This window comes from Paramisgurnus dabryanus, chromosome 7 (genome assembly GCF_030506205.2).
Source record: "Paramisgurnus dabryanus chromosome 7, PD_genome_1.1, whole genome shotgun sequence".
Taxonomy (NCBI): Eukaryota; Metazoa; Chordata; class Actinopteri; order Cypriniformes; family Cobitidae; genus Paramisgurnus; species Paramisgurnus dabryanus.
The window spans coordinates 34,331,527-34,343,289 of NC_133343.1; the positions used below are offsets into that span (position 1 = coordinate 34,331,527).

General features: G+C 35.9%; 2 protein-coding genes across 3 annotated transcripts; one reads left to right on the forward strand and one right to left on the reverse strand.

Moving 5' to 3' along the window:
- Positions 1–1,039: 1,039 nt before the first annotated feature.
- Positions 1,040–3,121, forward strand: rplp2 (ribosomal protein, large P2). Its single transcript, XM_065279662.2, has 5 exons — positions 1,040–1,164; positions 1,888–2,011; positions 2,330–2,378; positions 2,462–2,560; positions 2,997–3,121. Exons 2-5 carry the CDS (start codon positions 1,889–1,891, stop codon positions 3,071–3,073), a joined length of 348 nt encoding a protein of 115 aa, XP_065135734.1. The 5' UTR covers positions 1,040–1,164; position 1,888; the 3' UTR covers positions 3,074–3,121.
- A 2,697-nt stretch (positions 3,122–5,818) lies between these two features.
- Positions 5,819–10,811, reverse strand: LOC135770040 (uncharacterized). 2 transcript variants are annotated; one of them, XM_065279665.2, is made up of 5 exons: positions 10,594–10,811; positions 9,001–10,177; positions 8,782–8,919; positions 7,685–7,767; positions 5,819–7,063 (listed from the first exon to the last, which is right to left on the reverse strand). In XM_065279665.2, exons 2-5 carry the CDS (start codon positions 10,166–10,168, stop codon positions 6,728–6,730), a joined length of 1,725 nt encoding a protein of 574 aa, XP_065135737.2. In that variant the 5' UTR covers positions 10,169–10,177; positions 10,594–10,811; the 3' UTR covers positions 5,819–6,727. The 2 variants fall into 2 exon arrangements, with proteins under 2 accessions (XP_065135737.2, XP_065135736.2); XM_065279664.2 differs by having other exon boundaries at positions 10,636–10,810.
- Between the last annotated feature and the right edge of the window lie 952 nt (positions 10,812–11,763).

Sequence of the window (11,763 nt, forward strand, 5' to 3'; positions counted from 1 at the left end):
AGGAAATGCTTTCTAAACCTGTTATGTTCTTCATAAATTATTAACCATGTAATTTTGAGTGTACTATAATCCAGAACCTCTAGGGCCCCCCCATTAAGGTACCTATGAACTCTTTCTTTACCTGGAGTAAAAGCTCCATTATTTTAAGTCATACAATAGTCACACAATAGGAGGCACGTACATCTAATTAATTTTTTTAGAAATTTGTTCAATTGGTCCCCACAACGTGATAATTACCAGGTACACACACACACACAGCAGTGGGCAGCTACCCCAGAATCCAGGGAGCAATTAAGCCAAGGTGCCTTGCTTAAGATCACCACAACTCACTGGCCGAGGGACTCGAACCGGCAACTCTCGGGTTAAAAGCCCAAAACTCTCTAACCTCTAGACTACAACTGTCCCAGGTGGATGGACCTTTCAGGTGTGGTGGGTGTTCTGGCGCAATATGGCTGCCGTCGTATCATCCAGGTGGATGCTGCTCATTGGTGGTGGTTGAGGAGATTCCCTAATTCATATGTAAAGCGCTTTGAGGTCTGCAGAAAATTATTATTATTAAAGACTATTATTATTATTAAAAACTTGTTTGTGTATTATACCTTGTACCTTGCGTAATTGTTTTAAATATTTGAATGTTTTTATTGAAACATTTAAATGAAAAGTAGAAAAGTTGAACAATTAACGTACCTAACTACCTATAGCAACGAAATGAACTAATTATACAATATATACATTGAATAGTCTGGCAATAAAATATTTAAACATCATATAAGCCCATGTGGGCTGGGCACTTATGAGTGTGCATGACACTTAAATAAATAAAATCATCATCAATAAAATCATCAATAAACAAACATTCACATCTATCTATGGAGGTTTTTTCCATGTGAATACAACTGAAAAGTAAAGAAATAATATGAAAAAGCTAGCTGACATTTCAAGTGCTTCTAAAGTTCATGGCTGTCAGAAAATGACAGCGCTTCAGCTGCGCCATTTATCAAACAACACATCATCCAATCAACGCCTGTTATTTTGACAGGACGCTCCGTGCAGCCAATCAGATTGTCGAGTACTGCTACGTCCTTCGGCTATTTGCTTCCGTTCGTTCTCTCGTTTCCGGAAATTGCAGCGTGACCGACGTTTCGTGTCTTTCGCAGACTTAAAGTATGTTATTTATTAGATATAGTTAATTTTGATATTTTCACGATGATATATTTATAAACTTAAACCCTTACAATGTTTTTAATGCACAGTCTGGTTAAATATAACTGTATTTTCTGCTTTATAAACACGAAAACTGTCGCTAGCTAGGTAATGCTATAGCTACGCTCCATTTTGTATCAGCGAGGTCCAGAAAATAATGTAAAACGTAGGAGAATAGAAAATAACACCTTAAAGATTTAAATAAAGAGCTATGTGAATGGCAGAAAATGTTTTGGCTATTTGAAATCCGCTTTGTAGACAAATTTCTTTGATGCCTATATGAAGCATGCAGGGCACGTTTTGTAGACCTTCATAAAGGAAATCGTTTTGTAACATGTCAAGCTAATTTAAAACACACTTTTTTATTAAGTGACAGTATGTTTAGTTATTTACCGACTTTAATCTGATAGTATTTTTAAACAAATGTTCGTGTGTTTGTAATGCAATACCATGTTTCCAAAAATAAGATGCTTCAATAAGCAACTATGACTTGTCCACTAGCTCACTGTTAATCTCTGTATTCGTTTATTTTTAGGCTCTTTTTATTAGGTTTTACACCTGATCCACTTGAAAGTGTTTGAATTTGTTTGAAATTGACTCTTTTTTTTTATGAAAATAAACTAGAAAAATAGTAATGCAGACATTTAAGCAGGTGTAAACAAGTGTGTGTAATTTCTCCCATAGAATGCGTTACGTGGCCGCTTACCTGTTGGCTGTTCTGGGTGGCAACAACAACCCATCCGCCAAAGACATTAAAAACATCCTTGGGAGTGTTGGAATTGAGGCCGATGATGAACGTCTTAACAAGGTGGGCTCTTGTATTCTTAAAAGAGTTAACCCAACAGTGATTCATTGAAAGATTCAAGACTTTTCTGTTCTATAAAGTCTGTGAAATATTGCAGTTGAGAATTGAGCTCATTGATATGCATGTGTGTGACATAATACATCTTGAATACAAAAATCTCTTGGGTATATATTCCTTTATTAAAGGTACACTTTAAGGTTGCACTGCTATTTTTATCCAAGCTGCTCTCTGTTGCCCTTGTTTTATTTGTCTTAGTCAGCATTTTCGATTTCTAAATTGAGTCAATATATGTCTCATGCGTTTTTTGTTATTGCTTTATAGGTCATCAGTGAGCTGAATGGCAAGGACATCAATGAAGTCATGAATGCCGGTAAGGTTGCGCTGTGTGTATAGTTTTAAGGTTGTTTTGTACATACTGTTGAAATTGTGAGCTAATTTGTTTTTTTTTTACAGGCCTCTCTAAGTTAGCCTCCGTGCCAGCAGGTGGTGCAGTGGCGGTCTCTGCCGCAGCTGCTGGTGGTGGGGCCGCTCCTGCTGGGGAAGCACCTGCAGGTGAGTAGTTTGCTCATGTACCAAGATTTGAATATTTTTTTTTTGTGTGCTGTATAAAAGCATGCTAGTAATTATATTTGAGACTCATATGGGTGTAAACTAGAATTTTCAAGGAAGTGTTTGATGCCAGAAAGTATGATTCCATCGATGACTCAGATTCAAGTAAATGCTGGGGAAAATTCACACATTGTCACGTTGCTTTTAACACTGTTTACAGTCCACATTGCACTAGGTTGTCTGTCTGTTATAGCTCAACCTTGAACTTTGTGATGGGTTTGTAATGGCTCTTGTCTGATAGCAACATTCCTGCCTCCCTCAATCTTATTGGACAGTAGCAGTTCCTACTCTCTTACTGTGCGTGTCAGGTCGAAACTCACATGGGAGCTTTGTGATTACATTTGTAAGTTCACATTTGCATGTTTGCTTTGCCTTTCAGCGGAAGAGAAAAAGGAAGAGAAGAAAGAAGAATCTGAGGAGTCTGATGAAGACATGGGCTTTGGCCTCTTTGATTAATCTTACTTTTTACTTCTGACAATAAAAAAGGAAAACATTTTGTGTTAAGATTTTGTGCCTACTTTTTTTTTATCCGTAAAAGCAGTTGCAGATGTGTTGAATACGTTGGTAAGAGGTAATAAGGTTGAATTTGTTAACAATTAGTTAATGCATTAGTTAATATGAACTAACAATGAACAATACTTCTACAGCATTTATTAATCTTAGTTTGTTAAATTTTTCAATTACTAATACATACAAATTTATTAATTCATCATGAATAATTGTATCGCCATTAACTAACATGAACAAGAATTAATACATGTTGAAAAACTATATTATGTTAATGCATTTTCGTATGTTTGCTAATACAACCTTATTGTAAAGTGTTACCAATACATTTAGCTAACACTAAAACTTTAATTTCCATTTACTTGTTTGTAACTTAAACTCTTTTCAACTTATTTGTCATTTTACAACAAAAAGTTAAGCTGTTTGAGGTAAGAGACCTTTCTTTAATTAGGCGTTATGGATGTAACATTTGCCATCAAACTTGAAATATAATTACAGATAAATTGAACCATCTGTTTATTTTTCCTACACCCCTGATGATAGTGTCCAGACATCAGATAAATATAAGTCTATACTCATGTATCTATTTTAAATATATATGATATGGATGTGACAAATGAAGGACACAACAAAGTTTGTAGGAGACAATGTACTTTGTAGGAGTTCTGTGACATAAAATGCAAAAACACCCAACAAATGAAGAAGACTTAATTCATTTTTTTATTTTGCATGCAAAATTATGAGGAAGATGCAACGTTATGGATGTTACAATTCTGAAATCTGCACTTAAAAGTAATTTGTAAAAAATGCTCTAAAAGACTGTGTAGGTATTTTAACAAACAAATATGGACATCTGAGATATAATTATAGGTAAAAACTTTTTCATTACAAGTTTGACATTTGTATAAAATGTGTAAAATATGTTGCTTGGAAAAGGTTTGAATATCACTGTGTGTGTGTGTGTGTGTAGTGAAAATCTTGGAGCATGCACTGGAGAAAAGTCCAGTGTTATTGCAGTCATCAATCACTTGTCTCAAAATGTCTAAAATTAGATCCAGGTGGCAAAATATCATATAGAAACAATGCATGCTGGACAAATGCTTTCTAAAATGAGCTGAGGCTTTCCCTTTTGTCCGCAGCAAAGCTGCTTTTAAATGAAGCCCGTATTGGTTTGTCCTGGAGCTGAATGATGAATAACTGTTTTGTTAATAATATAACATTTTGCACATGAAAACTCATTAAGGTAATGTTAACTTAACCACAGATTAATTTGGAAAACATTTTGTAAAAAAGAAAAATACGACCCTGTCTGTGAAATCCAGACTGAAGTTTCATTCTCATCTAATTTTGAGATTAGCCCATCAAAGTAAGATTTCAATCATTGATTTTTACTTTGACATGACCTATCACTATTAAAGATATCAAGGTTATATTTTTAAAGAATTATTTTTACGTAGGATATTTTAGAAAACAACAAATCACAAAAAATGTCTTTAGCTGGGTTTCCACAAAAATATTATTATTATATTCCATATAAATTTTTCATCCTAAAGAGGAGAAAATAAGTTTTAAATCTTGTAATGTGAAATTTAAAATTCAATAAATATTCAGTAGCTGCAATGACATCAGTCAGATGAATTTGGATGAGGATTTGAATATGAAGCGAATACAGTACGTCAATGGAAAAGAGGAAACACAAAGATGGGGTCAAGGTAGTGATTTTAAGGAGTTTAAAAAGAAATTCTGAATTACCAAGAGTATCATCATGGGTTTGAAGACTTGCCATGGGATTTAAATTTACTAAAGTAGTTGCAGAATTTTCATTTTTGGGTGAACTAAGATCTTAATACATTAACAGCCTTACATTTTTCAGATTCCTGCTAATAAAGTTTCCATCTTTAGTCTCCACGTTTGCTCGATTTCTGCAATCTTTTTTGCTCCCCATTATATGTCCTTCCTCTCTTCTTCTTCTCCTCTCTCCTGCTTTACATTTTCTGTTAGGCTGTGTTGCCACTTCAAAGAACCAGAAAGAGCAGATCTCACATCACTGGGCTGGAAAATGATCGGTACTCTGCTTCCAGCCATCTGGTTTGTGTGGAAAAAGATGCCCAGATGACACTGCAGATGCCAAGCCACCATCTTCTCGCTCTAGCTCAACTTTGGGGAAAGTTTTTTTTTTATTAAACTCAGAGATGCAACGGATGCAAAAAGAGATGAAAATCTCAAGAAGGTACAAAAGTTGTCACTCGGGCGGTATCTTTTCTTTATTTATTTATTCTTTACGCCATTCCAGCATCTATGGCTATATTCATGGCGAGAACCGGTTAATCCATACACAAGTTTATTCACACAACGGTACCTTTTCAAAAAAGTACACGTTTGTACCTAAGAGGTACACATTGGTACCTCAAAGGCACATCTGTACCAAAATAGTACATATTAGGATCTTTTTAAAGGTACCAGTGACACATTTTTTACCTTCTTTTCTGAAGGTGTATGTGGATGTACAAGAGGAAGACTGAATAAGAATATTTACATAATAAATTCATTTATGCTTGGTTGTGCATTACATTGAGCATTATCTAGTATAAAAAAATCACATTTAAATAAAGTCAATACACAACACTTTATAAAAAAATATTTTATTAGTAATTACATAATTATTCTTTATGAACATATTTTGCATATGCCAGCATACACAGTTACATATCTAAAAAATATATTTTAAAAGTTACAAAACTTTATATTGCAAATTTAAAGGGTGTTTTCTTATTGATAGCGAACCTTTCATTTCAAATATGCATTTAGAAGATTGCTAGCTCTTGTTAGCGGCTTTTTCAGAAATAGTTTTTTATTTAAACTCTCAAACACGTTCTTTCCAACATTTTCTGCAGCATCAGACCGCACTATTTAGTAATAAAACTCTCGCTGCATCTGAAATCATGTACTTTGGTAGTATGCACTGAATTAGATGAAGAACTGCTTTATCGTTAAAACAGTATACTTTATATAGTATGTGTGGGTGTAGTATGAATACATTTCGGACGTATTGCATCCGCCATGTTTTCATTGTCATGTGACCCCGCATGCCCTTTGACCTACGATGTAATCAGAACAACCACCCACCACCATAAATTATGTATGCGTTGCTTAACAAGTACTAGGAGAAATACATTTCTTGCTACCTAAATCACCTCTCGCGGCGTTCATAGATTTCCGGTATTTTTATTATATATTTACTTTTTCAATGGGAGGCTCGTGTGGCCTCATGGTGTCCATCGAATGCACACTTAAAAATCTAGCCGGAAGTAGTAGGTCATCCGGGTACTTTGTGCCTACTGTTTATCAAAAACTACGAAAGTGAACATACGTCTTGATAGGAAGTAGGCGATTTCGGATGCAGCGTCTATGACACATTAAAAAAGTCTAATGTGCATTCACATAATATATGTGTTATTACACAATTATTACACAACTTAAAGCTATGCTTGTTTTTTCAGTTCCATTATCATGTCTGAAACGTTGGTGATATAAGGCTTAAAAGTTCACATTATCCCAGTGTTGCTGTTTCAAAGTGCCAAGTCACGCCAATAGGAAAGCACTTCATATGCTCGGATAATCTTGGTCAAGGTTCTCTGATTTAAGTCCATCTGTTCTAGTGTCATTGAGATGTGGATGACTCTCACTCATATGTGTAAAGCGATCTTGGAGATACTGGTTTCCGAAGCCCATGATTTGGCCCGTAGATAGGTGATGGAGATTTGCCACCCTGGCTGTGAAGTCCAGGGTGAAGGCAAACTTCACCAGTTCTGGAGCAACGACGGGCCGTTTGGTTTCCTTATCTGGAACTTCAGACTGGACATACTGGTCAGCCATTTGCTGGAAAGATCTGTAGGAGAAGCCTTCCAGAAATGAACTCACAACGGTGTTGTCTTTAATCTGAGGGAACAGGAGATGAAAAAACATTAGGGGGCGGTTTCCCAGACAAGGTTAAGATTAATCCAGGACTAGTCTTTAGTTATATTAGGACAAAAAAAAACCTTTTTACTGAAACTCTGGTTGGAATTAATTGACAGGGCCACAGGATGTCCGGTCAGAACTTTAAAGTCTCAAACCAGATTATTATCCACGTTGAGTTTATTTGATGAAAATTTTGGATCTTGAGACAAAACAATGCACTGATATACGTTAAGATATGTCAGTGCAAGATGTTTTTAAATTAAGGCATGCAGCTCAAACAAGTATTTTAGTCTTTGACTAGCCCTGCCTAGACATTTTCGTATTTAGTTTTTCATATTTTAATTTATAAAATACCTCGTTGCATTTCCAGAAAGCATTGCAACTGTGCAGAAACCCAAAATTTGGTAACTTTGACATGAAACATCCATAGAAGAATGTGCTTCTAATATTTTCAAGTAGTTTTTTTTTAAATGTGTGAGGGTTGAACTAGGTTTAAATGGAATGCTCCACTTGCATGCTTTCAATTTCATCGCATTTAACTGCAAATCCGAAAGCATTTCTTTGATGCAAGTGATTTAAGAAGACACGTCAGACACCCACCTTGTCATCTATGAAGTCGCCTTCCTGTTTTATCAGTTCTGTGATCCTCGAGATAACATCCTCATAGTCTCTTAAACAAGGAGCTAGCAGAAATATGACAAAAATTAGGAACTATTCTGCAAAATATTTCTTGGTTAAAGATATTGATCACAAAACATGCACTGGCTAATATTTACCTATGAAAAACCTAAAACTAATGTCCGGGAAAAAGTTCACCCATAAATATCTATTAAAGAGACACAACACCCTTTTTTTTTTTTTTTTTAATAAAAATGCTCATTTTCCAGCTTCATTAAATTAAATATTAGATTTTTACAGTTTTGGAATCCATTCAGCTGATCCATTGAATCTGATTAGACCATTAGCATTGTGCTAATAAATAACTAAAGAGTTTAGATATTTTTCCTATTTAAAAATTAAAAGTTGCGATTGTCTAGGCCGATATGACTAGGAAATATTTTCTCACGCAGTGCCCGAAAATAGTCCCCTTGGTTACTCTCAATACCAGGGGACTATTTTCAGGCACTGCGTAATATCACTCTTTGGTTATTTTATTAGTGAAATGCTAATGGTCTAATCAGATTCAATGGATTATGCTAAGCTATGCTAAAAGTTGTACCGCCAGACCCAGAGATCAGCTTAATGGATTCCAAAATGATAAAAATCATATATTTGACTATAGTGAAGCTATTAAAAAAAAAAAAAAAAAAAGTGGAGTGTCCCTTTAAAAATTGTGACCCTGCCTGTGAAACCCATCTAAAGTCATTTTTTTGTAATTTACATAAAATCATCCGACATAAAGAACATTCAGTGAAAACATAACCTTGATGTCTTTAATATTGACTGAGTAAGTCAAAGATTGAAATCAATGAGTAAAATCAAATATGATTCCTTTAATCTTATCACTAATGAGACATAAGCCTGGATTTCAAAGGCAAGGTCACAGGTTTCTTTATAGTAAACTATTCCCATACTATAAAAAAGTATTATGACTACATTGCGTGTTTTCGGGATTCCTTGTTTACCTGAGGTTTTGAACTCAAGTGACTCCTCTTTGCATCATTCAAATTAAAGTCCATTATAAAAAAAACACTCACCTTTTACACCATTCTGGCCCGTAGGTTGAAAAGCAGCGTTCCCATCAGCTGGGCTGTCTTTTACTTCATGCACGATTTTCTCCAGTTCCGCCGATACTTTCTCATAGTAACAGTTGTTTGGCTCCACCATTTCAATAACTGTGAAAGTGAAACTTCATTAGATCATTCTATCAATTAACACAAATCTGAAAATGAAGTCAAGTAGAAAATGAAATGCACCTTTTCCATTTTCCAAATTTGACATATCTCCACTTCGCCTCCATTTCATTGAACCCCGAGATTGTCTCTTTTTCATACTTTTGGAGCGGCGCATACCGATATCACCTTTCTCATATAAAGGCAAACATGAAATCTGTGGTGATGGGGGTGCAGAAGAAGGGGGCGATTCTACGGCCGTTTGAACTTCTTGTTCCTTTTCCTGGTTTCCTTTGGAAAACCAATTCAAGATACTCTTCCATACTGTGGGCTTCTTTTGCTTCTTGCTCTCTTTGCTTTTCCTTTCCTCTGTAGAAGACTCCAGTTTGTTTGACGTCTTTGAATGACCATCTCCAACCCCATATGTTTGGAAAGGTGAAGCCTCATGGTTGTGTCTATCATCTTCAGTGCCTTTTTCTCGCAGAAACCATTTTTTAGGTTTGCTGTTGAACTTTTGAGACGTGTCAGAGCCATCGATCTTCCTTTCCTCAGTAGAAGACTCCAGTTTGTTTGACGTCTTTGAATGACCATCTCCAACCCCATATGTTTGAAAAGGTGAAGCCTCATGGTTGTGTCTATCATCTTCACTGCCTTTTTCTCGCAGAAACCATTTCTTAGATTTGCTGTTGAACTTCTGAGACGCATCAGAGCCATCGATCTTCCTTTCCTCGGTAGAAGACTCCAGTTTGTTTGCCGTCTTTGAATGACCATCTCCAACCGCATGGGTTTGAAAAGGTGAAGCCTCATGGTTTGGTCCATCGTCTTCCTTGCCTTTTTCTCGTTGAAACCATTTTTTAGGTTTGCTATTGGACTTTAGAGACGCATCAGAGCCGTTCTTGCGACGCACACTTCCTTTAATTTTCCACTTTATGAACGTTTTCTCGGACGGCGTATCGACCTTTCTTTCTGATTCGGTTTGGGTGAAGAGCTCCTCTCTGAAATCCTCTTCTGCATCTGAGATTTGTGAAGTCAGGTTGAGGGACGTATCACTTGAATGTTTGCGATCTCTCTTCTGCTTCTCTGCTATGGTGACCAATTTGTTGGACCGGTGCTCACGTATCCTAGGCGATCCTTCATTTAGGCTTAGGCTTCGTTTGACAAACACTTCCAAAAGCCGCTTACTATCTTTTTCTCCTACGAACAGCAGCTGAGGACTAGGCTGTGTGTTTTGTTCGGATGAAATGGATGCCATACTGTCGTACTGTAAAAAACAAACATAGATCAATATTTGGATAAATGGTTAAGCGATAAGGGTTTGTTTATGACTGGTGCAAAACCATAGTGTTATTATAGTAAAAGTAGACTATGTACTATTGCATTCTGTAGTAGCCTATTACCTAGATAAACTGCAGTAGTATTCTTCAATGTTTACCATAGTAAGGTTCAAAAACACTACAGGAATTTAATACAGAAAATACTATAGTATGCTACAGTTTTAGTTTAACTACAAATATTATAGTTAACATAGCAAATTAAGTTGCATTAAATAACAACACATTAAACGTATAACTGCTGAATTTAAATGCAATGGTTAAACAATTATGAAAACCGTACGCGTACATTTAACTACCGAAAACACGTTGTGATATAGATTACGATATACAGTAAGTTACTAACCCAAATGAAACGTGTGAATATAAACAATGTATGTTGTCTTACTGAATTCTCGCCCTCTTTAATGTCCGTCTTATGTACAGTAGTGAACGACAGCAAATGTTTACGATCAGCCCATTTAAGGTTTCTTAGCGGCAAGACGCCCACGGCGAAATCCAGGTAGACCGTGTTACGTCATTCAGGTAGACGTGAAGTCACGTGATGTTTACAGTTTCGACAGCTCTGGTTGACGTACAGAATAAGGAAATATACACAATTTAACAAATGACTTTTACCTAATGCTTACGGAGCATGATTTAACTTAGTTTTGAAATAATAACGACTTTATTAAACTGTTATTAAGATCGTTATGAATAAACATATACTATCTCCCAAGTACTGATTCAGGTTTTACATTAATTTTTTTTCACTTCATGCCTTCAGTTAACCTGAACTGAACGTTTAATATTAGATTCAGCAATTTAGAATGACACAAGGATTGCCTCATTTAGAGATCAGTCACATGCAGGCAGTTAGGCTACTGTAAATGATCTTGTAAAGCAGGTAATAGTAGCTGTGTATGAAGGTTAAAACATTCCTGAACCCTCCCTGTGCTTTCCAGTAACATCTAACCTGGTGAAATCTTGCATAAGTCTGTGAAAGTCTGGCACACTGTGAAAATGAAATCAAGAAAAAACCATGAATGATATATGGTTTAAGAAAACAGGTGACACAGCATGTCATTTTGGGAAAGGAATGCTTTCAATGCAAGCTCAGTAGGATTTATGCCCAGCTGCACTACTTCCTGATTCAGCCAGCTCATTGTTTCCTGTCTGTCATTATTGGACAAACTGATTAATCTAGGTGTGCCTGACCTCAGTAGTTTGTCCAATAATGGCAGACAGGAAACAAGAAGTGCAGCTGGGCATAAAGCCTATTGCATCTGCTTATAGTGTATTTTAAAACAAAAATCAATGTACCCACATCACTTGGTCAAGACTTTATTTGGTCATTCATTTGTAGATTTGCTTCATTACCTCACATCATGTGTTGTTTGTGCACTTAAAGAATAAGAGTTACCATGTATAGTCAAACCAGTTTGCTGGCATTGTCCTCTTTATGTTGACTGAACATCAAATGTGACATGCATTTCACCTAAAAAGGACTTTAGGATCTCATACTTTTAAAATGGTA

What these genes read in the sequence shown, in the direction of transcription:
- rplp2 (XM_065279662.2), top strand. Translation starts at nt 1,889, where the DNA reads ATGCGTTACGTGGCCGCTTACCTGTTGGCTGTTCTGGGTGGCAACAAC. An exon ending in ATGATGAACGTCTTAACAAG is followed by an intron (nt 2,012 to 2,329) that starts GTGGGCTCTTGT and finishes ATTGCTTTATAG; the next exon opens with GTCATCAGTGAGCTGAATGG. An exon ending in TGCTGGGGAAGCACCTGCAG is followed by an intron (nt 2,561 to 2,996) that starts GTGAGTAGTTTG and finishes TTTGCCTTTCAG; the next exon opens with CGGAAGAGAAAAAGGAAGAG.
- LOC135770040 (XM_065279665.2), bottom strand. Translation starts at nt 10,168, where the DNA reads ATGGCATCCATTTCATCCGAACAAAACACACAGCCTAGTCCTCAGCTG. An exon ending in GGGCCAGAATGGTGTAAAAG is followed by an intron (nt 7,768 to 8,781) that starts GTGAGTGTTTTT and finishes TATTTCTGCTAG; the next exon opens with CTCCTTGTTTAAGAGACTAT. An exon ending in GCGACTTCATAGATGACAAG is followed by an intron (nt 7,064 to 7,684) that starts GTGGGTGTCTGA and finishes CTGTTCCCTCAG; the next exon opens with ATTAAAGACAACACCGTTGT.